This window comes from Prionailurus viverrinus, chromosome B3 (genome assembly GCF_022837055.1).
Source record: "Prionailurus viverrinus isolate Anna chromosome B3, UM_Priviv_1.0, whole genome shotgun sequence".
Taxonomy (NCBI): domain Eukaryota; kingdom Metazoa; phylum Chordata; class Mammalia; order Carnivora; family Felidae; genus Prionailurus; species Prionailurus viverrinus.
In genome coordinates this window covers 100,898,189-100,925,872 of record NC_062566.1, presented here as the reverse complement: position 1 = coordinate 100,925,872, position 27,684 = coordinate 100,898,189, and the positions used below count along the sequence as shown (strand labels likewise).

Below are 27,684 nucleotides of genomic sequence, written 5' to 3'. Positions count from 1 at the left end.
ATTTTCACAGGCACGTGGAAAGAATAAAATAAAAATTTCAGTAAGAAGTAGTTTGTTAAAGACAAATGAAGATGAACAAACAAAGATAAAAATTAAACAATGACTCAGTACGTATTTGCAAGCACCCCTATCCTGAGAAGATAAAAAGCACAAGAGATTAAAACATTATGAATTTCACGTTTATAAAGCAGTTACATAAAAATACATAAAATGGAATGTCTTTGCATAAAAACGAAGTATCTTTCTCCTTAGAAATGTAGAATTGTTCATAAAGGAACTGTAAAGTTACAAAGTAAACATCTGCACATGTTGCTTAACCAATGTTTTAACTATGTTACTAAACATTCTCAGTCCAAAGAGTCAAATATATTCCTGCAAAAGCAGCATTGTAACATGGACACATAAATACCAAAACAAAAGAATCTGAATAGACCCAGCTTAATATTTGAAATACCTGGTAATGGTAATATTATTTATTCTTGAAATAATTGCTGAAAATAATGAAATTAATGAACTTTCCAACGCTCAGCTCAGATTATGTGAATTGTGGAGGGAAAATGTTATATTCCTTTTGAAATTAAACTGTGTAACAAACTTCCAAAATTAAACCGCTTTACTATATTTTATTGATATAAATACAACAAATTTCATTAAGCATCAGCTACCATTTTACCACTACACAAGAAAAACAAAATTCAAAAGAATCGCAATGCAAAAAGTCATTACAGAAATGTTTTCATTGCCATAAAGTCATCTCTAAGAGCATCCTATATACTTTGTACCATTTGCTTATAATCGATTAGATACTTGATATGAAGCAAAGCTGAATTTTAATCAAACTTTTATTTCTCAGTGGAAAATGCTCTCTTCATCAGAGGTGGCTGAGCTTTTCCGACATCAAACATCATCTCCAACGGAGGGTTGTTAAGAGAACACCAATCAGGTATACGGCCTGTCTGATTATAATATTCCTTTGAGACTGAACGGCTCCCAAGTATGTCTTGTAGTGCACCAAAAATAGCTCCTGTGTGGTTAAAAAAACAAAACAAAAAAAAGAAAAAAACCAAAAAAAACATTTTTATTTAAGATGTAAATTTTTACCAGAAAATTTTATGTACACACACGTCCAACTCATTATTTGACGAGAGAAGTGCTGAAATTCAGCAATGCACACTCTTCAAATTAATTGCAGCTGTTTTGTATCCTATATTTTGAATAACAGGGTAAGCCACAATTCCTGTGTTGAAAGTGACTTAAATGGCCTATAGCAGACTACAGTGAAAATGCTAACAAGCATTAACTGTGTCTAAAAGCAGGTGAGGTAGAGTGGAGTGGAAAGTATTTTTAATTCTGTGTAAAAACAGTAAATAATACTTTTAGTTTTCTTTGCCACAATTCCAAGATTGTATGTCAATAAATAAAACAGCACTGTAAAACGTAATAATCACCATTATAATGCCACCCAAGTCTCTGCTAAAGACTTTATAAAGACCCACAAGGTGGTCTTTAAAAAATAATGCAGTAACTGGGACGCCTGGGTGCCTCAGTAGGTTAAGTGTCAGACTTTGATCTCAAGGTCTGTGAGTTCAAGCCCCATGTTGGGCTCTGTGCTGACAGCTCGGAGCCTGGAGACTGCTTCTGATTCTGTCTTCCTATCTCTCTGCTCCTCCCCTGTTCTCTCTCTTTCTCTCTCTCTCTCTCTCTCTCTCTCTCTCTCTCTCTCTCTCTCTCTCAAGAGAAAAAATTAATAAACATTAAAAATAAATAAATAATAAAATCTCAATACTTTTTCTCATGATCAGGATACCCATTAGCCGTAAATGCATCATAAAACACATAGCAGAATTATACAAATATACACATCCATACTTGTTTTTCTCTTCAATGTACATATATATGTACTAGCTCTAGGCTATTTCCTGATTTCAACGAAACTATCATTTCCTATGAACTATCATTCAATGAACTCAGTCACAAAATAAAGTGTAATTATAAAATAAAGAGATCAATTCTCATATATGGCTCACAGGTTAGCTTTAGAAGGAACTAAAACAAATGTCTTGAGCAATGGTAGCAGCACTGGAATAAAGGCACAGCTATCACTATTATGAGAAATGATTTTCATTGGATGAAGTTTATTTAAAAAATTAAAGTGCAAACACCAAGAGAAATAGGGATATAACTCTGAAAATTAACACTTCAAGGAAAAGTCAATGTTCAAAGAAAATTATTTAATAGTTCTATTAGTTTCTTACGTGAATGATTTTTAACACTGAATCTATTACAGCCATTAATATACCATTCAGGAACCAATCACTATATAATCATCTATATTGTAAAAACTAAATTCTTACCTCCCAGCCACGCCACACAATTGGCCTTTGCAGGTGGAGTATGGATTCGGAATGTCTTGGTGCCGAGTACTTTTTTATATTTTGGTTTTTCTACCAAATACCTTATTTCCGCCAGCAATCTGTGGAGAAATCCTGGCAACATCGACGTGCCACCTATGACTACCAAATTCTCTGCGAGCTGCTTTCTGGTGTCTATTGGGCACTGTTATTAAAGAGAAAGAAAAAAAAGAATTTATCCTTAGCTGTATAAATAATGCTTGACTGGATTCAAGAAAATATACAGATTATGTGTTATAAATTAAATAGGTGATCAGTACTATTACCACAGAAAAAACGCACAGCAAGGTTTCTTTAACAAGGGAGTTTTTCATGTAGCAAATATAACCACGAAAATATTGCTATATACTTACACGGAACTTGAAAGATTTTAAAATCTAACAGTTTAGAATTTAAAGTTCCACAGGACACATAGTATATGTGAGTAATCTCATTTTCAAGACAGAATGACTGAGTCGAGCAAAGAATAGGAGAAGAAATAAAAGAACTTCATTACTTTTTTTAGTAAAGAAAGTATATGATAACTTCACAGTATTATATCCAGAGCCAGTTGTCAAGTGGGAAGAAAACATTCTTAGAAAAACTGTTTCCACATCAGTTCTAAGAATTAGAATGTTAAAGTCTTTCACTGATGCTACATTTTTCATAAAAGTCTCTGAGCAGAGCCCCAGAGGTAGACAGTATCTTCCAAATCGATGGTATTTCACATGGAATTCTGTGATTCCAGTCATTAAACAAAGAAGACATTATCATATACCCTATGGAATTTAAAATTCAATACTACCCAAACCTGCACTTAAGGAAACTACAAGCTGTACCAGGTACAAACTAAAAATCTGATATTGTTGCTAGGGAAAAAATACACGATAGCACTTATTATCCCTGAGTTTGAAATGCTGTTAAGTACCATCTTTCAGTGCCAAAGTCAAACTCTGAAACTGTAACATTTAGCAGAAAAGCTAACATTGTAACCAACAGCTAAAATAAAAATACAGAAGATAACACGTAAAAATTTCCTCAGGGCACCTGGCTGGCTCAGTCCGTACAGCATGTGGCTCTGGATCTCGAAAGTGTCAATGCAAGGCCCACATTGGGTGGAGAGATTACTCAAAAACATCAGTTTCTCTAAACGGCTGTAGTTAAAATGGAAACTTTTTGCAAAATCAAAATACCTGTATAAGAGAATCCAGTATTAAAGTGGCAACTGATTTCTCTTCATTATCTTGTTCAAAAAGAATTTCCACAACCGAATCTCTAGTGAGATTAAAAACAGAGAGTGCTTTGTTGGCATCATATGATAGAAAATATATCATCGGTTCTATTTTTTAAGTACCAGTACTATGTTAACATAGAATAATTATGAAAACAGAAGGTGTTTGGGGGCACATGGGTGGCTCAGTCGGTTAAGCGTCTGACTTCGGCTCAGGTCATGATCTGACAGTTTAGAGGCTCGAGCCCCACAGCTCAGCTCTGTGCTAACAGCTCAGAGCCTGGAGCCTGCCTCGGATTCTGCGTCCTCCTCCCTCTGCTCCTCCCCCACTTGCACTCTGTCTCTCCCTCTCAAAAATAAACATTAAAAAAAAATTAAAACACGAGGTGTTTGCATTTGTAAATGAGGAGACCAGCACCTGCCTCACAGGTGTTTGAGGTGAGGATTCAATGAATCAATAGAACAGTGCCTGGTACACAGGAGGCCCTCCTTATGTATTAACTGTAACTATTATTATGTACAGATTAACAGACATTTTGTCCAGTTATACTTCCTTAAGCCTAATAACAGAAAATAAGTGATTCTATAAAAGTTAGTTAAGATTCAAGAAACAGATCTGGGGGTGCCAGGGTGGCCTAGTCAGTTAAGCATCCAACTTCGCCTCAGGTCATATGTCACAGTTCATGAGTTCGAGCCCCGCATCAGACTCTCTGCTGTCAGCATAGAGCCTGCTTCAGATCCTCTGTTCCCCTCACTCTCTGTCCCTCCCCTGCTTGTGTGCACTCTCTCTCTCTCAAAAATAAAAGTAAACATTAAAAAAAAAAAAGATCTGTAGTGATACAAAAGATTTAAAAACAATCCCCTCCCCAAGCATTTCTCTTGTTTTTAAAAATAACGTATGGCAAAGACTGCTAGTTGCCTAATAAAATACCCAATTTCCATTTTCCTATTTGTTCTCAAAAGAACCCATTTTGGGATAGCACAAGGAAGGTCTTTGTGGTGATGGAATAGTTCTATATCTTAATTGTGGTGTGATTACAGAAATCTACGTGTGATAAAATTATACAAACTATATATACATGTTACACTGATGCCAATTTACTGGTTTTGCTATTGTACTATAGTTAAGTGAGGTGGAACCATTGGGAGAAACTGCGTGAAGAGTACATGAGGCTTTCCTATATCATCTTTGCAATATCCTGTAAATCCTGTAATTTGAAAAAAAAAGAGCTCCATTTTTAGGCTGGATATAATGCCCTCCTCCAGTTGAAACACTGTATTTACCTGCCTCCCTTGCAGTTAGATGTGTAGCTAAGGAACAGACAATGAGATGGAGGCAGAAGCGGCATTTGGGACTTCTGAAAGACATCTCCTTAAAAAGGACAGGAGCACTTTTTTCTTTCCCTTCCTAGGGCTGCTTGCTTTAAACACAGATATAGTAGCTTTAACTGTATCGACCACCCTGGTATCTAAGGACAGGGCTACCCCCAAAAGGATGAAATGAAGGATGTTTGGGTCCCTGGTGGGAGCTGTCATACCATTCCTGGACTATCTACCTCTGAGCTTCTTTTAAAAGAGAGAGACGGGGCGCCCGAGGGGCTCAGTTGGCAAAGCACCGACTATTGATGTCCGCTCCAGTCATGGTCTCACAGTTCGTGAGTTCAAGCCCCGCATGGAGCTCTGTGCTGATAGCATGGAGTCTGCTTGGGATTCTCTCCCTCCCTCCCTCTGCCCCTGCCCAGCTCACCTCCTCCTTCCCTCCCTCCCTCTCAAAAACAAACAAACAAACAAACAAACAAAGCTGAAAAGAGAGAGACAAACTCCTATCTTGGTGAAGCCACTATTGTCAGGTTTGAGTCACTGGTGGCCAAACTAAATCCTGAGCAAAGCAATACAAAACTACCTACGCATACACATATATAAACACTATTTCTTAAAAATAAGATTTAGATCAGACTATGCACACCACTCTGAAGCTTTCTTGAATCTTCTTCAAAACATAAAATTCTCTTCATGAGACTCCACCCACTCACTAGCTCCTCAAGTCATCAGTAAGGTTACTGAGGCCTGCAGTATGCTGAACACCCGTAGGTAGTCAGCCACTTGCTGTAATGCCTGCAGAATTCCACTTCCACCAGTTGAGTTGAATGCTTACGGAACAATAGTTTCTTGTTCCAAGTCTTTTATTGCCAATAGATTTGATATTGAAATTACGCAATTTTACTGTTACTTAACCCACAAAATACTAGGGGTAGAAAATAAGTTGTTTTTCTCTGTGAACTGTTGAATGCTTCGAAAAGACAATCATTTTTAAAATCTTTTTAATACAGGTAATCCAACTATAAAAGTCTAAAAAAACCACCAATAAGAATTCTGTACCAAGACGGATACACAAATAACTTTAAGTTCTCACTGCACTTAAAAATTCCAATGACCCTTCTGACTTACGAACTGTGTGTGTGGTCTGAACCGTGTCTAATTATGTTTCAATGGAACTCGATTTTTAGTAGGAAAAAACATATGAGCAGACAACTGTAAACCCATTGGGTCTGAAATGTGAGACACAGTGTTTTTTTATTCCCAAATAACCAAAAAGCTATTATGAACCAAAAAGTTGCATATTCATCTCCTTCAACATTTATTTTCTTCTTGTATTTTGGGCTCTACTATACAACCTGGAGAAAATTTAAAATAGTAACTTAAGGAGTATAACCTAAAGAAGAGGGAAAATGATAAAAGCTACTACCAAAAAGTATTACATTCTCACTCTGTTGTTCTCCTACCCTACCATCTGTAACATCTGTGTATTCATGTTCACCCTTATAGTATCTCAACCTCAGAACCAACAGGATCTTTAATATCTACATAATTCTTTTCTGTGGCATCTTCTGATCTAATATTTTACAAATGAAACTTATAAATACAAATTTAATTTTTTATTTTTTTATAAGAGCTACAAACTATTTATTTTTACTGTTATTTTAGAGAAAGTGCACATGTGACCAGGAGAGGGGGCAAAGGGAGAGAGAGAGAATCCCAAGCAAGCTCCACACTCCGTGCAGAGCCCGATGCAGGGCTCGATCCCATGACCCTGGGATCATGACCTGAGCTGAAATCAAGAGTCAGATGCTCAACCAACTGAGCCACCCAGGTGCCCCTGTACATACAAATATTATAAAGCTTGTATATAAACAAAATGCTATTGTTACCAATATAATTATGTAAGTCTGTAACTTATATAGCATCATTGGATAGAATAAAGAAAATGAAAAAGTGAATTACTAACTGGTCCTTAAGATTTAGCATATTTGGAAGAACGCATTCCTTCTAACATGACGTTTCAAAGCAGGTGCCAGCAAACTATGGCCTGTAAGCCAAATCCAGCCCACTTATCTTTGTAAATTGGAACACAGCCATGCTCATTCATTTACATATTGTCTTGTGGCTGATTTTGCATTCCAAATTGTAGACTTGAGTACTTGCAACAGAGACCATATGGCTCACAAACCTCTTTACAAAAAAGGTTTGCTGAACTCTGTTTTAAAGTATTGTACTTTATTCTCTACCTTGAAGAATAGTTCCATTACTTCTAAATTACTATGAAGAGCAGGAAAAAAAATTTTTTTTTTTAATTTTTTTTTTTTCAACGTTTATTTATTTTTGGGACAGAGAGAGACAGAGCATGAACGGGGGAGGGGCAGAGAGAGAGGGAGACACAGAATCGGAAACAGGCTCCAGGCTCTGAGCCATCAGCCCAGAGCCTGACGCGGGGCTCCAACTCACGGACCGCGAGATAGTGACCTGGCTGAAGCCGGACGCTTAACCGACTGCGCCACCCAGGCGCGCCAAAATTTTTTTAATTTAAATATTTTTATAGAATTTTAAAAACTTTACACAATAAAATTTTTCAAAATTAAGAAGTTGAATAAAATTAATCATGAACAGGGAGGCATACTGAAAAACACATAAAATTGTTAAATCAGCAATATTAAAGGCTTATATATTTTTAAAAGCCAAAAATTCATTTTAGTTCATTATTTTGCTCATAAAAATTAAGGTCTACCTGATTGATCCAAGAACATGTAAAATCTTCTCTCCATCTAATGGGTAGTCAACATTTGGGGGTGGTGAAGGACGCTGAAATATAAATATCATAAGCATAAATACATAGGTTATAACCTCTGAAAAAAAGAATATACATTTATTTTTAACTTACCTCAGTATTCCCATCAATATTAAATTTTGCTGCTTGGATTTTTAATCCACGTTTCAGATCACTTACAAAGCAAGTGCGCACTTACAAGAAAGAAAAGGAGATTTTGTTATGGTTTGTGATTGAATCGATCTCTGTCCCAGTTAAAACAATTCTATTCAAGTGGACATCCTGGTCAGCTATTCCTTCAGATTTTACAAACTATCTCTGCATTTAGTTTGGTTATGAGAATTTATTCACAAATAAAAAACTTTTTCATTCACTGAGGAATAAGATATGTTGTGTGCTCATCTTTCATAAAACCACATTAAAAATAAAACACCTCTGAGAAAACTATATTTTTTATATTCCTGGCATAAAGAGTACCATAATAAAATTTAGTATTATGAATATGTAGCTATTCTGAGTACCATGTTCCTTTGAACCACTGCTATCCCTAATCTTAAGTATCTATTTGATTCTTTTTTTTTTTTTTTTTTTTTAATTTTTTTTCAACGTTTATTTATTTTTGGGACAGAGAGAGACAGAGCATGAACGGGGGAGGGGCAGAGAGAGAGGGAGACACAGAATCGGAAACAGGCTCCAGGCTCTGAGCCATCAGCTCAGAGCCCGACGCGGGGCTCAAACTCACGGACCGCGAGATCGTGACCTGGCTGAAGTCGGAGGCTTAACCGACTGCGCCACCCAGGCGCCCCAATTTTGATTCTTTTTAAAAATCTTGGTTGGCCAGGGTTGCCTGAATATCTCAGTTGGTTGAAGGTCCAACTCTTGATTTTGGCTCAGGTCATGAGCCCAGGGTCACGGATCAAACCCTGTGTCAGGCTCCATGCTCAGTGCGGAGCCTGCTTAAGATTCTCTCTCTCTTTGTCTGCCCCTCTCCCCTGTTTGCATGCACTCTTTTCTCTCTAAAAAAATAAAAAATAAAAATAAAATAAAAATCGTGGTCAGAACGAACGCAAGGCTAAATTTTGCTCTTAGCTGCAGTAAGGCTCCCTTAGTTTAGGGTTTTTTGGCATATTATTTTCTACCTCTAGCATACCCCAACACTACCATTTTCCCTCTACTATCCCACTTTTTTTTTTCACTTTGAACATTTATTCTGTCAAAAGTTATTTGAGTTGCAAAGTACCTTTTATAACAAGCTGCTTCAAAATATTTTCAGAAGGTAAGGAATAAAAAATGTTTAACTAGAAACGAAATTAATGTTGAATGTGAAAAATCTAATGACTTGGTTAATTACTTGCAAAACACGTTAAATATATGTATCCTAATAAGAGTCTTTTTATTCGTTAAAACATATTGAGAATCTACAATATACTAATATGCTAATAGTAAGCTAGGTGCTCAAGTTACTCGGGTATTATCTATTTTATTCAAGTCCTCATAAATATCAAAGCAAGATAAGTATCTACATATTGTAAAACTCAGGTATTACAATAAGTGAAGAAATTTTAGGTAATTATATCACATAAATAAACAACATAACGAAGAACAAGATCCATCTTTCAGCTCCAGCTCTAACCCTACCTACAGTATTACACTGAACAAATCACTTAATATTTCAGGGCCCCAACCACACCAGATTATCTTCAGGTCTCATTTAATTCTAAAATCCATTATTGTCTGATTCTCTCTTATGAATTTTACATGACATTGTCAGTACTGAAGAATATGAAATTATATTTTAAATGCTTTTCCTTTCAGTGAATCAAAATACCAGAAAACTCAATTTAAACATTATCATAAAAATACACTCTAGCAAAGAAGTAATATATCTTTTTAAAGCAACTCCAAGGGTGCCTGCATGGTTTAGCTGGTTAAGCGTCCAACTCCGGCTCAAGTCATGATCTCACGGTTCGTGGGTTCGAGTCCCAAGTCGGGCTCTGTGCTGACAGCTCAGAGCCTGGAGCCTGCTTCAGATTCTGTGTCTCCCTCTCTCTCTGCCCCTCCCCCACTTGTGCTCGCGCACGAGCGCGCTCTCTCTCTCAAAACTAAAAATAAACATTAAAAATTAAAAAAAAAAAGTGAATCCAATATATTTTGGCCCCAAATATAGAACTTCTAAAGTCAGTAAAATGATTAACCTTGTATATATGTATTTAAAAACTAGAGTAAAAAAAAATTCTATACAACATAAAACCAGTGGCTTTCTTAAGCAGTTTATTCATACTGTGCAAACTATTAATTCCCTGGAATTACTGTATACTCTATAATTGTAGTTTCTTCAATAAGACATCATAAATAATGGCAAAAGCTTCCATAAATCTAAAGGAAAATAAACATTTTATTTACATTATCACATAGCTTATCCTGTATATTAAATACTTTTAGGATATTACATTATCAATTGAATATATGTTGTACATCTGTAAATATTTAGAAACACATGCCCTCTAAACTAATACTTAAGGATAAAAGGGACAAAAGTGGGAACTGAGTTTACCTTTAATGTCCTCTAGGACACCTTCTGGAATTGAACCTAAAACAGAATTTTATTTAGAGAAGTTTAATAATAAGCAAAACCAGTCCATTAAATTGCACTCACATTTCCACTTTCCATTTGCACAAAATTTTTTAAAGAGCTAAGTACTGTAGCTTTTTAAAAGCCAAATAGAAACGCCACCATTTTTCAAAGCCAAGCCAAAGCACAGAAGTTGAAGCCAGATGTGCACCAAGTCCTACCAGATATTACACACTCAAAACTTGGATAAAAACAAGATCTAATAATATATTAGAATAATTGGCACCACATAGAAATTGACCACAACAATCCTTTCTGCTATAAAAAGATTTGTTGGGTATCTTGTGGTAAACTACTTAGAAGAAATAGGAGTTATTAATTTTTCTTGTACAAAAAGTGAGGTTTCAAGTTTGCTTATTCTTCTGTGATGTCGGTAATATGCTAACCTAATACTTATTTTTAGAAAGGATCAGACACAGACTCTCAACTTTTTTTCAAGGTAAAGGTGACATTTAAAAAAGTGAGCAAGAATGTATCTATTCAAAGAAATCTATAATTTAGGGAGCCTCTAGAAGGTGGATGTTTGGATATATTACCATTTTTATGTGATTTTGTTGCTAAAAATCTAGTTCTCTAAGTCATACTCAGAAACAAAATTTTCTAACCTAAAATTAAAATCTTCTAAACTCAGACTTTTTAACTCATTGTTAATTATGTAAAAATATTGATTTATAAGAACAAATTATTTATATCAAAGAAGACAGAAATTTATAGCTGAAAATGGAATCATTATTTAATAAGGGTAATCATGCACTTCTTCCATCTGAACTTACATACCTTGTTAGCTCTATCTTTAAGTTATGGCAGCCACTAAAACTAAGTATTAATATAAATTAAACTTGAAAGCCACACCTTCAAAATATTAAGCCATAACCCTTAAAAAAATATTTTATCACGTTGTTTTGAGGAACAAAAAACTTTTAGCCCTAGTTAAGTATAACGTTAGAATTATTATTTACCATTATCTTGTTTTCCCAAAATCTTACTTTTGTGTGTTTCATAATATAGTAATAGTGGTATACATACAACTTACAAATAAACACACATATGTATTGAAGGTATATGCTCAAAAGCTTTTTACTGATGGGGTCAGTGTGTGATCAAAAACTTTGAAGACTTCTATCCTTAACTGTTGGAACGTACCTCACAAAAGGATAGAGATTTCCAAAAAAATTTTAATTTGGCTATGAAGAGATGAGAGAAATGTAACTATAAGTGCTAAAAACTGTAACATTCAATTAATGTTATATTTTCTTTAGGCATATTCAAATGAATTTCAAAATGTAACAAAGAAATTTTGTAACACGAGAAACAGTTTTCTTTAGGCAAAAAAAAAAAAAAAAAAAAAAAAAAAAAAGTAAAGCAGGCTTGAAAATAAAACCCTTATTTTAGCTGGGGGGTAGATGCTAGCCCCCTATATTCTTACATAATTTGCTTTTAACTGTACACTCTTTGTTGAATCAATGTACTTGGGTTAGTCTTTATAAGTTACTTTAATGTATTTATTCTTTTTGAACTAGGTTCCAAAAACTAAATGAAAAAACTCATTCAAAGTTCATATAAGGATACCCACATATACATGAGATTTGCCTCTCCTCCTTGCTAAGAACCTTGACAAGAGATATTTTAAATGTATTTGCATTTCTGATCCTCCTACACGTGTCCTTCAGCAAACAATGATATGATTTAATTCCTCAGTCAGTAGGACTGCAAGGCTATCACAGACTCAGATTTAGGAAAATATGTCACGGAAAGATTAGAATCAGAGACCACGATGGTTGGTTAAAGAAAGGGTATCCAAGAATGTACAGTTCAGAATTGTAAGGAAATGTTATCATCACTTTTAAAGATCTTTATTAAAAATATTTCGAATGCGGGGCGCCTCGGTGGCGCAGTCGGTTAAGCTTCCGACTTCAGCCAGGTCACGATCTCACGGTCCGTGAGTTCGAGCCCCGCGTCGGGCTCTGGGCTGATGGCTCAGAGCCTGGAGCCTGTTTCCGATTCTGTGTCTCCCTCTCTCTCTGCCCCTCCCCTGTTCATGCTCTGTCTCTCTCTGTCCCAAAAATAAATAAATGTTGAAAAAAAAATTTAAAAAAAAAAAAATTTCGAATGCTACATTAAACTCATTACCTTTGGATACTTTTGTCTTCATGACATACTAGAAGAGTAACAAAATTTACCTGCAACAGATAAATTAGGGGTGCCTGGGTGGCTCAGTCAGTTGAGTGTCTGACTCTTAATGTGATGACCTTGTCTGGCTCAGGTCATGATCCCAGGGTCCTGGGATTGAGCCCATGCTTAAGATTCTCTCTCTCTGGGGCACCCTAGTGGCTTAGTCGGGTAAGCGTCCGATTTCAGCTCAGGTCATGATCTCACGGTTCATGAGTTCAAGCCCTGTGCCAGGCTCTGTGCTGACAGCTCAGAGCCTGGAGCCTGCTTCAGATTCTGTGTCTCCCTCTCTCTCTTCTCCTCCCCTGCTCACATGCTGTCTCTCTCTCTCAAAAATAAATAAATATTTTTTTAAAAATTTTAAATAAAATAAAAGAAAAGAAAAAATATATAGAAGAATGCAATTATTATCTTAACTACCAAAAGAAAAACAGGAAAACAATATAAGCAAGGATAAACGTCCTAAAAACCTGTCTTTCTCTTTCCAACATTTATTTAGTGCCTAGGTAGTATACTAAGTGCTTCAGATTGAAAAACAAGTAAGACAGATCCCTAAAGTGTACTGAAGGAAATTGGTGAGTTAACAGGTAAATGAGGATGTGTCATATGTGCTGTAATAAATGCTGGTGAGGGCTTAACAGAGAGGGGAGAAATTTATTCCGCTTGGGGGAAATGCGAAAGGCTTCACAATAAAATGACACTCTGGCTGAGTCACGTAGAGGGATGAAAAACCCAACCAGGCAAAGAAAAACATCCAGGTATGAAGGCTCAGGTTTATGGGAGGACTAGTGGTGCCTGGAAAACTAAACGAAATTTACTGTAGCTGAAAAAGGTGCACAGGGTTAAGTTGAATAGTTAGGGCTACAAGGTAGAAAGCCAGATTGGGAAGAAATGTGTTATCAAACAAATAATTTGGATTTTAAGCTGTGGAGCCAGCAGAAACCCTCAAGCCAAAGAGCAAGGTAATCAAGTTTGTATTCTAGAAGTTACTCCTGGCAACAGTAGAAAATAGACTGAATATGTCCAGAGAATAGTCTCCTGAAACAATCCAAGCAAGAAACAATGAGGGTCTAGTTTACAATGTCTTTGTTTTCAGATGGTCAGTGGTATAGATGATAGAGAAAAGGAGATGAGATTAAAAAGAGATTTCTGAGGGAGAACTGAAAGGATTTTTAACTCCCAGTTTTCTAAAATGGGAGATAAGGAAGATGGCATTTTTATCTGATAACAATTTGTTGAAATAAATATGGAAGAAGAGATAATGTGTTCCCATTTTGAAGGTCTTAAATGTGAGGTACCTAAACCTGCTTAGTTTACATCTAATAATCAGTTGGAAATATGAGTATCAAGTTTAGAAAGGTCGGGCCCAATGACACATTTGAGAATCAACAGCATATTGATGTAGCTGAAGTTATGGAAACAGATGAGATCACTGTTAAAAACCAGGGGGGGGGGGAATAGAAATAAAAGAACATATCCCTAGGGAATATCAGTAGAGAAAGCAAAAACAGGGGGAACCAAGGAATACCTGGAGAAATAATAGAACATCATAAAGCAAGAGAGCTCAGAATGCCAAGGGAAGAGATAATATCAAGAGTATAGGACAGGGGCACCTGGGTGGCTCAGTTGGTTGGGCACCTGACACTTGTTTTGGCTTGGGTCATGATCTCGCAGTTTGTGATTTCGAGCCCCATGTCAAGCTCTGTGCTGGCGGCATGGAACCTGCTTGGGTTTCTGTTTCTCTCCCCACCCCCCAACTTCTCTCTCTGGCCTTCCCCCCAAAAATAAACTTAAAAAAAAAAAGAGTATATGATAATCCACAATGCCACAAGTCTAGAAAGTATGACTAAGATTAAATTACTGAACTTGATTAAGAGGTGAAGAATAACCCTATAACTGAAGCAATGTCATTAGAGTGACGTGAGGGAAAAGAGAGTAACTATACAATGGGGCAAAAAACCAATATGAGCCGAAGAATGAAAAGGGAATATAAACCAGTATTAAATAGTTGAAAATAGTTTTACCCATCACAGAGGGAAGGCTCTGCTCTTTAGCAGCACCTGTGTCAACAGTACATTGTTCCAGTAGCTGAGTTTCCAACTCCCTGAAGGTTAAAAAAAAAAAAAAAAAAGGTACTGGAATTAAAATATTGCACTTGATATCTTTTCTTAATACTTTTACCACATCATAGTGGGTTATAATGCTTTACACAAAAGTGGTTTTATCCTTAAAAGATGAATACATCGGGGTGGGGGGGATGGGCTAAATGGGTAAAGGGCGTTAAGGAATCTATTCCTGAAATCACTGTTGCACTATATGCTAACTAATTTGGATATAAATTAAAAAAATAAAATTAATAAAAAAGATGAATACATTCAAGGCTAAGAGAGAATGGAATGAGTGACATTAAATGTCCATCAACCTTCTATTGATACTGTCAAAATATTAACATGTTTTGGGGCGCCTGGGTGGCGCAGTCGGCTAAGCGTCCGACTTCAGCCAGGTCACGATCTCGCGGTCCGTGAGTTCGAGCCCCACGTCGGGCTCTGGGCTAATGGCTCAGAGCCTGGAGCCTGTTTCCGATTCTGTGTCTCCCTCTCTCTCTGCCCCTCCCCCGTTCATGCTCTGTCTCTCTCTGTCCCAAAAATAAATAAACGTTGAAAAAAAAAAATTTTTTTTTTTAAAATATTAACATGTTTTTGTGGTACAGGTGAAGCAAATGTGCTAAATCCCAAGAAACTTACTTGTGAAGAGCTTTTCCTCCTAGAGGGAGTGCTCCCCAACAATTCAGTACTGGGATCCCTTCATATATCTATAGGGTAGTCAAGGATGTAACCATTTTAGGAGATAAAATGTGGCTTCCTTGGTATTTTCCTTACCTTCTGCGTATTAAGTCAGCTTTGGTAACAGGTTCTCAATATTTTTAAGAGGTACAAAATATCAGTCTTTTTTCAAAATTTTCTCCAAAGACAAAGGTTACACACACCCACACATACACACACAGAATTCATTAGTTAGAACTGAGGTGTCTAATAAAGTAGCTACTGGCCACATGTGGCTACTGAGCACTTGAAATGTGGCCGGTTTGAATTCAGATGTGCTGTAAGAACAAACCCAATACCAAATTTAGAAGACTTAACACACACACACAGAAAGCCCTATAAAATATCTCATTATAGTTTTTATACAGCTTATGTGGAACTAATAGTTTGAATATATTGGGTTAAATACAGTAATTGCATCTTTCACTTATACTTTAAAAATGTAGCTACTAGAAAAATTTTAAATTACATATGTCTCACGTTGTATTTCTACTAGAGCTGAGAGGATAGTGGACAATACTGTACTGAAGATTTGCTACCTTATTTTCCATATTGTCTGTAAGTACAATGTTTAAAAAATATATATATTGGTAAGAGCATTGGCTTTAGAAACAAACATGGTTATATACCTTGGCTATATGCTTATATGACCTGCAGTCAACTATCCCAACTTTCCATCTTCTCATTTATATAATAAGGAGAATACTACTTGCATGGCAGGATTGTTACAAGATATAAACACAAAATAGTTTATATTTAAAAAGCTATTACCAGGGTGCCTGGGTGGCTCAGTCAGTTAAGCAACGGATTCTCGGTTTCAGCTCAGGTCATGACCTCAGGGTTCATGTGTTGGAGCCCCGCCCCCCACAATGGACTCTGCACTGACCGTGTGGAGCCTGCTTGGGATTCTCTCCCTCTGCCCCTCTCCCTGTCTTGTGCATACTCTCTCTCTCTCAAAATAAACTTAAAAAAATATTTAAAAAGTTTAAAAAAGATAAATCAAAAAGATATTACCTAATTTAGTTCTTTAGGAGCTACTGATTCTTGATTTCATGCCCACAAGCATTTCTTCTAATAAATACGTATGTAGATCTCAAAACTGCTCAAGAATCATGGATTTAGAGATTTCAATCTCGTTTTCACTGGAGCCATGTGCACTGTAACATTTCTAACAGCCTTTACCTATACCCTGCTTCTAACGACAAGGAATGCACCAGTGTATTCGGTCACTAATTCCATTTTCGGACAGCATGAATTACGAGGAAGTTCTTCCCAATGGTGACTGATACAAAAACTACGGCACTTGCTGAGCAATTATTACATGCCAGATCATATGCTAAATACTTTACATACATTACCCCATTTAAGTCACACAATACCCCTCCAAGAGGTGGAAATATTTTAATTCTCATCTCATAGTTGAGAGACCTAAGGCCTAAAGAGATTACTTGACTAGTATCATATAGATAGTAAGAAGCATAGCTAAGATTTACCACTTACGTATTTGATTCCAAAACCAACATCATAAACCCTACACGCTATTGCCTCTGTGATAGCCTGCAGAAATAGAAAAAGGAGAAAACATACTCATTTTCCCACAGTAAGTCCTTCAGCTATCTGAAGGCAGATTTCATGTTTTTTCTTGATTTAACTTTCTCATTTCACTTTCTCCAATTACTCCTTGTATTACCTTTTCTTAGAATGTGACTAAGATAGTCAAGTCCTATGACACATCCTAATTAGCTGATGTTCTTCTTAAAAACTGAACATGATATTCAAGAGGTCTGACCCCTGGAGTATATACTGGGACCATGTCATAATGGTAATTTCCACCAAATTTAAGTCTCATGACAATCTTGTGAATTTTTTCTACATGGGAATTCATATTTGTATATGGTAACCCTAAACAGTTTGATACCACAAACACCAATCATAATAAGCCTAATTACTGGGAAAGTAAAGTAAAAGCTGTGAAATAAGCTGCTTGACAAAAAAAGATACAGGTAACACGAGGCTCTCCCTATATCCACAATCCAGGACCATGGCCGAATTTATTCCAAGTGTCAGAAGAGCCATTAGATGACTTGGAGCAAGCAGGACAGATGGAACCTGGGAAAGAGCAAAACCAAAATAACAATTACAACAACAAAACCTGAAGTATTAGTAGTTGAAGATGCTTCCCTTATATTTCAAATATACTTGAAAAAATTCACAGTAACATTATATTTATGATAGCTTTTCAACCATTTTATGGCTGTTTGTTGATTTATCTGAATTTACATAATCTAACTATATACCTTAATAAATAAAAACACTCCTGAGGCGCCTGGGTGGCTCAGTCGGTTAAGAGTCCGACTTCAGCTCAGGTCACGATCTCGTGGTCCGTGAGTTCAAGCCCCGCATTGGGCTCTGTGCTGACAGCTCAGAGCCTGGAGCCTGTTTTGGATTCTGTGTCTCCCTCTCTCTCTGACCCTTCCCCGTTCATGCTCTGTCTCTCTCTGTCTCAAAAATAAATAAATGTCAAAAAAAAAAATTAAAAAAAACAAAACAAAAAAAACCATTCCTTAAATCCTTTAAGTTGTTTTTATTCCAAATGACAATTATGAAACATTTTTATTAATTCTTGCTCTCTCTCTTTTGGAGGAAAAAATCAAAGAGATAAAAGAAGAGGTACAGAAACATAAATTCTAAGGAAGATATTAAATTAAAAAAATAAAGAGATGCTTCTGTCATCAAAATGAAAATTAAGAAAAGGATTTTTTTATTTGTTCTATTTTAATTTAATTTAATGTTTTATTTTACATTGGCGGGGAAAGAGAGAAAGAGAGCATGTGACACGAGCAGGGGAGGGGTAGAGAGACAGAGACAGAACCTGATGCAGCCTCCAGGCTCTGTCCCACCTGTCAGCACAGAGCCTGATGCGGGGCTCAAACTCATGAGCAAGGAGATCATGAACCAAGCCAAAGTTGGACGCTTAACCAACTGAGCTACGAGGCACCCCAAGAAAAAGATTCTTGATTGTCTTTACTCACAAAGTTTGTAATATGAACTCTATCTATCTATCTATCTATCTATCTATCTATCTATCTATCTATCTATTTATCTATCTATCTATTTTAATGCTTATCTTTATTTTTGAGACAGAGAGAGACACAGCATGAGCAGGGGAGAGGCAGAGAGAGAGGGAGACACAGAATCCAAAGCAGGCTCCAGGCTCTGAGCTGTCAGCACAGAGCCCAACGTGGGGCTCAAACTCATCAACTGCAAAATTATGACCTGAGCCGAAGTCGGACGCTCAACTGACTGAGACACCCAGGCGCCCTGTATTTATTTTTTTTTAATTAATTAATTTATTTTCAGAGAAAGATAGAGAACCCAAGCACATGCATGAGCCAAGGAGGGGAAGAGAGAGGGAGAGAGAATCCCAAGCAGACTTCGCACAGTCAGCACAGAGCCTGCCACAGGGTTCGAGCTCATGAACTCTGAGATCATGACCTGAGTTGAAATCAAGAGTTGGACACTTAACTGACTGAGCTACCTGGACGACGCTGAACTCTAGTTCTAAAATATAATATAGCAGTTAAAATTAAATTGAAGATCTACAAAAATCTTTGGTTCTATGTGACATTTTTCAGTGAGAATTTTCCAGATCTGGTGACACCTCAAATATTAAATATTCAATCAAAATATGAAAGTTCTCATAACTAAATGCTAAAAATAATGGCTGTAGTTCCATTATCTAAGTAGACACAGCAGGTTTCCAGCCACATACAAGATAAGGATACCAACACAAACCCACTTAAAGCTCTAAATGTAAATATACTCATCTGTTTTATTCAGATAAGTGTTGATGCTGTTCCTGTTTTGTTTTTTTTTCTAAACGGCAAACCAAATCCCTAAGTTTATGACATCAGTAAGTACAGGAGAATATGTAACCTGTTTCTCTGGGCCTGCCTTACTAAACTATAACTTAGAAATATTAACTGTTCTTTACTCATAAACGCATTGTGATTTCTGATATATTTTGAGCTCAGTAGAATATATGAAAAATAAATTGTTATGTGCTTAATTTCCTTCTTTCTTTTTTTTAATTTTTGGAGAAAGAGAGAACGCAAGCAGGGAGAATGGCAAAGAGAGAGGATCTTAAGCAGGCTCCATGCTCAGTACAGAGCCCGACACGAGACGAGATCCCACAACCCTGGAATTGTGACCTGAGCTGAAATCAAGAGTCAGATGTTCAACTGACTAAGCTACTCAGGCACCCCTGATTTCTCACCCATTATACACATTTTCTACAATCTTCTAGTCTCCCTTGTTGAAAAACCCTAAATGTGTACGGCAAAAATTTTCAAAAATTTGAATAATAAGGATTCTGGCCTAAAATGAAATATAATCATCTTAAACCATAATTTTGGTCTTTAAATAATCTTGACCCCTATACAATGAAAACTATAAGTAATATTATCACAATCAAGATTTGAGAGTCATTCCTAGCACTGCACACTTACTCTAAGGGAGACATTATTTGAATATTAGATATAATAAGATACAATACGAATTTTTTTTATGTAATAGGAATTTCTTGGTATAGTAGGAATTTTTTTTATATGTAATAGGAATTTAAAGACTAACATGAAAGAACTAAAGAGTTTAGAGCAGTCAGAGTAACTAAACACTGGAAACCAGAAAGACCTGCAAAAAATACATCATAAGCTCCATAGTAAAGAATGTATCTTTTAATTCTAAAAAAGTCCCCTAACATAAGAACCTATATTAAAATAAATAAATAACAGAAATACCAATAAGAGGGGCACCTGGATGGCTCAGTTGGTTAAGCATCCAACTTTGGCTCAAGTCATGATCTCACAGTTTGTGAGTTAAGCCCTATGTTGGGTTCTGTGCTGACATCTCAGAGCCTGGAGCCTGCTTTGGATTCTGTGGCTCCTTCTCTCTCTGCCCCTCCCCCTCTTGTGCGCGCGCGCGCGCGCTCTCTCTCTCTCTCTCTCTCTCAAAAATAAACATTAAAAAAAAAAGAAAATATCAGTAAGAAGAAATCTTCAGTTTTCTAAGTATTAGATGAAATGCTGATTACATGTGAAATAACCATACAAAGAAAAGAAAATAAATGGTTAATTTAAAGTGGTTTGAGTGTATTCTCACCTGGTTTCTTAAATGGATTGTGTAGTATATACAATGAAGGAAATTAAATGAGGATCTTTTAGTTTAAGCTTTAGTATCTACAAAAAACAACAACAGGGGCACCTGGGTGGTTCAGTCCGTTAAGTGTCTGACTTTGGCTCAGCTCATGATCTCACAGTTTGCCAGTTAGAGCCCCCGCACTAGGCTCTGTGCTGACAGCTCAGAGCCTGGAACCTGCTTTGGATTCTGTGTCTCCCTCTGTCTCTGCTCCTCCCCCACTCATGTGCTCTTTCTCCCTCAAGTAATGGGGCGCCTGGGTGTCTCAGTAGGTTAAGCATCCGACTTCAGCTCAAGTCCTAATCTCGCAGTTCGTGAGTCTGAGCCCCACATCAGGCTCTATGTTGACAGCTCAGAGGCTGGAGCTGCTTTCAGATTCTCCATCTCTCTCTGCCCCTCCCCTCCTCATACTCTGTCATTCTCTCTCTCTCAAAAATAAAAATAAACAATAAAAAAAATTTTTTAAGAAGGCAAAATAATGAATCTCTTTAACAACAACAACAACAACAACAACAACAACAACAACAACAACTGGGGTGCCTGGGTGGCTCAGTAGGTTAAGCATCCAACTCTTAATTTTGGCTCAGGTCATGATCTCACAGTTGTGGGTTCAAGCCCTCTCAGTGCAGAGCCTGCTTGGGATTCTCTCTCCCCTCTCCCGCCCTCTCTCTCCCTTCCCTGCTCTCTCTCTCAAAATAAACAAATAAACATAAAAAAAACTAAAAAGAAACAACATAAAAATAGGTACCTCAAAATACTTGAAAAGAACACGAGTGAGTGTCTCTCTGAAGTGGGAAGGACATAATACCGACTCAATAACCACAACTCGGCGGTCTCTAGGATTCACCAATAGATGCCTGGAAGGTGACAGCTTTCATTTATAAACGTAAATAAAAGTTTGTATTTATTTTGGCACATACTGCAATTTTGTTAAGAAGAGAAAGACATCTTCATTTTATTACTTGGTAAAGATAACATTCCTGACCTCTTATTACATGCCGTGCACTGTGTCATCATCTTTGTTAACGCAATTATCTCAGAAAACAAAAGTTACAGCCTAGTCTGAATACACACTTGTGTATTTTTAGGTTACGAAAGTAATATATGCTCATAAAACTCCAAATATAATAGAAGTTTATAATTTGAAAAGTACAAATATTTTACACTTTGACTACACAGAAACTACCACTTACAGCAGTTTGTATATCTTCATTATTGTCCATGTGTATGCACGTATTTTAACAGAAATATTTATTCCATAGATGTTGTTCTGCGACTTACTTTTTTCAAATATCAATATATCTAAGACAGCTTTTATATCACTACATATACAGAACTCTTCTTTAATGGCTATAAAGTGTTTCACTATATGGATATATAATAATTTAATTACCCAACCTCCGTTATAAATGAACATTTAATTTGCTTTCAGTATCTCTTATGCTTGCCAATCATCTAGTCTTCAAATATATTTTGGAAACGGCTGAAAATAAACAAGTAAAAATGGTAATGGAAGACAACTCTTTTTTGCATCAGATGTAACACAACCAAATATCACTATGACTGGCCTTAGGAAAATCTAATCACAAAAGCTGAGGGGAGAAAAAACCATAACTACATCTTACCTGAAATACAGTATGTGGATGAATTCCTTTAAGTAGGAATATAATTCTTCTGTATTGATATTATATTGAACAACTTTGATAGGCTACAAAAAATTAAAATGATTTATTAATTTATAATAACAAAATAATTTCAAATTAACATATGGTTATTTATTGTACTAATCCATTTCCCAGTAATAAATCAAAAGTAATCTGTATTGAGAATAAATACAAACCCTAAATATAAATTAATCACTTAAATTAGGAATCTTTAAGAATTGACTCATCGAAGATGACAGTACTTTTGGTTTGTGGGGATAAAAGTATGTGTTCACAAGCAGAGAGCTATGCTCATTCGAATTTTTCCTCTATCTGGACTTACCATTTTGCCAGGACTGATAAAAATTAGCACTGATTAAAAAGTAAGAAAAGCCTCCTCAAACACTCCAGACTTGGTTCAGGGCCTGCAAGTCACTCTCAAAGCACCAACACTTTCCTGTTGATAAGATCACCCCACTTAATTACTCGTAAAACGTGTACCTTCCCAACAGACTACCTACTCCAAGGGCCAAGCACATGGTATCGGGCCTATGATACATCTTCCTTTAATTAACACAGTACCAGGCACAAAGTACATGCTCACAAATACGTGTGGTAAAAATGAGAACATACACTATTAGCATTACAAGAGTAAAGGCAAACACTCCCAAGCCATGAGTGCTAAGTCAACACCAATACATAACAAGGACTTCAGTTATGATCCTCAGAAAGCTCTAAGTACTCTGATGCATCACTGGCAGACCTCTATTTACTCTTTTAATGACAATACCATTAGCTCCGCTAATTTCATGATTTTATGTAGCTTAAAAAAGGTTCCAAACCATGTATGGCTGATTAATCTTCACAGAAATCTGTCTTTTCCAGATGAAGATAAAAGCTGAAAGAAGTGGGGCGCCTGGGTGGCTCTGTCGGTTGAGTGTCCGACTTGGGCTCAGGTCATGTTACCGTTTGTGAGTCTGAGCCGCACATCAGGCTCGCTGTTGTCAGTGCAGAGCCTGCTTCAGATCCTCTGGTCCCCCTCTCTCTACTCCTTCCCTGCTTGTGCTCTCTCTCTCTCTCTCAAAATAAACAATAAAAAAAAAAGCTGAAAGCACTAAGAAAAGTGTCAAGGAGAATGTTAAAGTTCTTAGTCAGGAATCTATCTAGTAATTTATCAAGTATCACATTAAGATCAAGTATTATAAAGCAAAATAACATAAAAAGTGAATAGACAGGAACTTCCATCACATTTTGAATACCACACCACATATATCTATTACATTAACGCTTACCCAAGGATTTGCAGAAAATTTTGCAATCAATAAAATGATTCCCTAATCAAGCATAATTAAAAAGCTTTCTGAATCAACATATTTTGTGTTGATCTTAATGATCATCCCCATGCCAAATATAAATTAATGTACTAATCTATTCTGCTACAACATGTGTTTTATAAAACCAAATATGATCATATCCCATTGTTAAATAAGGGAATAATGTCTGCATAACATGTAATTTGTATTATGTTCGTTATTAGTTCATGTAAGGCAAGAGGAGCTAAAATTATAACAGTTATAACTCTCATCAAGAAAGAGAATTATCAACTCAGTAACCAAACAGGTAGGCATCCTTTCAGATCTATTTTTCAAAAGCTTAAATGATTTTCTGTACCAGAGGCTCCTTTTCCAAAGCAGACCCTTTCATGACTCTTCACTGGGTTGCATTTCCTCTTGGTTCCACCTTAACAATAAATAGCCCCATTGGCCCCACACCCTATCATCTGCCCAATCTCAACACCCACTGACCAAAGTTTTCAATCCATCATTTCATTTTATTTTTACTATCTCCGAGAGAGCCTCCAGTCACTCTCAGTTGCAAGCCAAAGCTATTCCAATTTTTTCCTGAGGGATCAATTATTATTTTGCAAAGTTACATGGGTTTTATATGGTCTCCCTCAGCCCTACTTTTCCCGTTTGTGATCAAAGGGAAGTCCTTCAGGAATGCAAATATTAAGTTAAGGCAGGAGCATCTGTATTTGATTTTAATAGGTGAATTCTATGGCACGAAAAATTATTCTTCCAATTGTTCTATAAGTCCTAATCTGTCAAATTAGCTTTGGCAGGAAACTTTTAAAATGAAATAATGATGTAAAAATTTTTTCTTGGAGGGGCGCCTGGGTGGCGCAGTCGGTTAAGCGTCCGACTTCAGCCAGGTCACGATCTCGCGGTCCGTGAGTTCGAGCCCCGCGTCAGGCTCTGGGCTGATGGCTCAGAGCCTGGAGCCTGTTTCCGATTCTGTGTCTCCCTCTCTCTCTGCCCCTCCCCTGTTCATGCTCTGTCTCTCTCTGTCCCAAAAATAAATAAACATTGAAAAAAAAATTAAAAAAAAAAAAAAAAAAAAAAAAAAAATTTTTCTTGGAATACAGTCATAAGTTATATATTTAGCACTGTTCTAATCAAACTTACTTGAAGTCACATAAAAAATACTTTACAGGGGCACGTGGGTGGCTCAGTCAGTTTGGTTAAGCATTCAACTCTTGATTTTGACTCAGGTCATGATCTCACGATTGTGAGATCGAGCCCGCATTGGGCTCTGCGCTTACGGGCAAGAACCTGCTTGGGATTTTGGGATTCTTACTCTCCCTCTCTCTCTGTCCCTCCCCTGCTCATGTGTGCGTGCTCTCTCACTATCTCTCTCAAAATAAGTAAATAAACATTTAAAAAAAAGTTTACAGTACAGCATTTGTTTTGCTAAATTGTTAAAAAAAAATACCTTAGGCAAGCCAGCTTTTTTTATCACACTAGGAATTATGCATCTTGGACCAGTTTCTCCAGCAAATCCACACCTGCAAATAACAGAAAATTGAAACATTCAACTTATAACATTCTTTCCGTGTATTTGTCACAGAAGCAAGTTTTTCTACCTTTGTTTCAAAGCAGCGGTCACAAAAAACATATGAAAACATCTCTGATGTATTCAAAGGGGCAAAGAAACTAAAACGAAATACCATCCAATCCATTATTGTGTATTATAGGTAAAAAAAAAATTGTTTCAAATTATATAGTATATATAGTATACTATATAGTATATAAAATATATAGAGTATATAGAGTATATAGAATATACTGTATAGTATATAGAATATATATATATTCAATTATATAGTATATATAGTATACCAGTATACTATTTCAGAATTTCAGATCAGCATGTACTTTTTTTTTAGTTTTAAATTTTACCTAGGGTGCCTAGGTGGTTCAGTCAGTTAGGCATCCAACTCATGATTTCAGCTCAGATTATGATTTCACAGTTCGTGTTCACAGCGTGGAACCTGCTCAGGATTCTCTCTCTCTCCTTGTCTCTGCCCCTCCCCTGCTCTCTCAAAATAAATAAGCTTTTTTTAAAAAATAAATTTTACCTTAGTTTCAGGGAGCATATCTCTATAACCCTCGATTTCTACTACACTATGGGATTTTATTTCACATAATGAAATCCCATAATGTGGTAGAAATCCAGGGTTATAATTATGAGTTACACATAATTCCATCATTCTAATATTATTAGCTTCCATATTGATGTGTTTGCTTTTGGTTTATTTTTTTTTTTACACTATGCATATTTGACATTATCACGCTGTTCACACATCATGAACTCACACAATAAGCTTCTGCCCATATTATTATAGTCTTCACTGTTATGTATCTTCAATCCTTTTATTATTTACTTATTTATAATGTTTATTTATTTTTGAGAGAAAGAACACGAGCAGGGGAGGGCAGAGAGAAAGGGAGACACAGAATCCAAAGCAGGCTCCAGGCTCTGAGCTGTCAGCACAGAGACTGACGCAGGATTCAAACCCACGAACTGTGAGATCATGACCTGAGCTGAAGTCGGACGCTTAATGGATTGAGCCACCCAGGTGCCCCCTAATTCATCCTTTATAAAAACAAACAAAAAAACCCAAAAAGGATTCTCCTGAGTATTTAGGTATTTCCATGTATGTTTCATGTTAGTACAACAAAACTTTCCAAAAAATGCTGCTAAAAATGATCACCATGTAAGTTTAGTTTTAACATTATCTCCTCCTGTCCTGTCTAGTTTTCAGTACTGCTCTCTTATCCCCAAATAGTTCTTTCTTCTACTAGTCACATCATGTTTACTTACACCAGTTCTCAAATTCCCCAGGATGTAACAACCCACTGGTTGATTTCAATTCCTTTCTTTTACTTCATAAATTCATCTTATCACCCTCCTGTTGTCTTTGTCAATAATCACCTTCCTGTATAGTAGCTTTCTGCTTCTCATTTCCTCATAGCCAGAGTAATTATCTTTGTCAGTCTCAAGGTACTTATTATGGTATTAAAATAAGCCTTTAAAATAAGAAAACATAAATAAGGGAAGATTTTGCATTGAACACTAAGAGAATGTCATGGATCAAGAACTATGTTTAATCCAATTCTGAAGCACCTGAAGTCTAATTCTTAAATAGGCGGTTTTGACCCTTTACTCAACAAATAATTATTAAGCACCTACTATATATTAGGCAATGTTCAGATATATATAAAGATTTTCAGATGTTTCTATTTCAAATATCTATATGAGGCAATTCTGGCTGTTACTTTCCTCTCTCTTGAACCTAGTACAAGGGCTCTCAACCTGAAGTCCAAGGACCACTGTGATGGTTCGCCAAACCCTGAAACGCTGTGCAAATATTTTAAGGTTTGTGCATCTGTGGTTTTCTTTCGGTCGTCAAAGGAATCTATGCCATCCAAAAGATTGAAAACTAATACTCTAGTGTTTACAAGTTGCCTTTTAAAACGTCAAATTTCCTAATCTAAGATTTTGGGGCGGCGGGGGGGCGGTGCAACAAAGGATCTCGAGTCTTACCTATAGGGCTTCACCTCTTTGTTTATGTGTGCAGTTTCTCTCATTTGACTTCCTACTCTTGGGGAGCAATGGCTCTGTCTTGTACTCGAATTTCCAGTACCAACAGCCGCTCCACTCAATAAATTATGTCTACGTTAGTTCGGTTGCTACCTTCCCAAGCAAACAAGACCAGGATAAGGGTCTAAGTCATCGCTGTCATCCTCTGCATGGAAGACACCAGCGGAGAAGACAATTCTCTCGAAGCCTCCTGGGCCTCCCCAACAGTCAGAACCGGATCCTCGGGATTCGTATCGCTCACAGTGAAAGTAATACGGGCCGTCATTCGCGGAGGTGCGGGAGGAAAAAGTGGAGACCCGGCGACCTGCCCAGCGAGCCTGGGGGGACCCGGCCCGGGCCTCGACCACCCGCCCTCCCCCGGGGACGACCGCAGCCAGCGCCGCCGCCACTCACTTGGTAAAAGCCTCTCCTAGGTCTATCACCACTGCCGTTTTCTCCCCGCCGCTCCCCAGGCCTTCATACAGAGGCATGGTAGTACGGAGAACAGTAAGAAAGAGAGCACGGTCTTGGAACCCAACAGCCTCAGCTCTCGGAGGGGCGGGGCCGAAGCGACAG

At 36.9% G+C, this 27,684-nt stretch overlaps 1 protein-coding gene across 2 annotated transcripts; it reads right to left on the bottom strand.

Annotated features, from left to right (window-relative positions):
- Positions 1 to 157: 157 nt before the first annotated feature.
- Positions 158 to 27,684, bottom strand: ACTR10 (actin related protein 10). 2 transcript variants are annotated; one of them, XM_047861389.1, is made up of 13 exons: positions 27,523 to 27,684; positions 24,958 to 25,030; positions 22,168 to 22,250; positions 21,291 to 21,399; positions 17,348 to 17,455; positions 15,269 to 15,336; positions 14,549 to 14,628; positions 10,278 to 10,313; positions 7,838 to 7,917; positions 7,685 to 7,758; positions 3,584 to 3,665; positions 2,355 to 2,556; positions 158 to 1,024 (listed from the first exon to the last, which is right to left on the bottom strand). In XM_047861389.1, the coding sequence occupies exons 1-13, from the start codon at positions 27,597 to 27,599 to the stop codon at positions 843 to 845; spliced, it is 1,254 nt and encodes a 417-aa protein (XP_047717345.1). In that variant the 5' UTR covers positions 27,600 to 27,684; the 3' UTR covers positions 158 to 842. The 2 variants fall into 2 exon arrangements, with proteins under 2 accessions (XP_047717345.1, XP_047717347.1); XM_047861391.1 differs by lacking the exon at positions 27,523 to 27,684 and adding an exon at positions 27,073 to 27,286.

What these genes read in the sequence shown, in the direction of transcription:
- ACTR10 (XM_047861389.1), bottom strand. Translation starts at nt 27,599, where the DNA reads ATGCCTCTGTATGAAGGCCTGGGGAGCGGCGGGGAGAAAACGGCAGTG. An exon ending in GGGAGAGCCTCGTGTTACCT is followed by an intron (nt 15,337 to 17,347) that starts GTATCTTTTTTT and finishes ACTACCCTATAG; the next exon opens with ATATATGAAGGGATCCCAGT. An exon ending in GGAGGAAAAGCTCTTCACAA is followed by an intron (nt 14,629 to 15,268) that starts GTAAGTTTCTTG and finishes TTTAACCTTCAG; the next exon opens with GGAGTTGGAAACTCAGCTAC.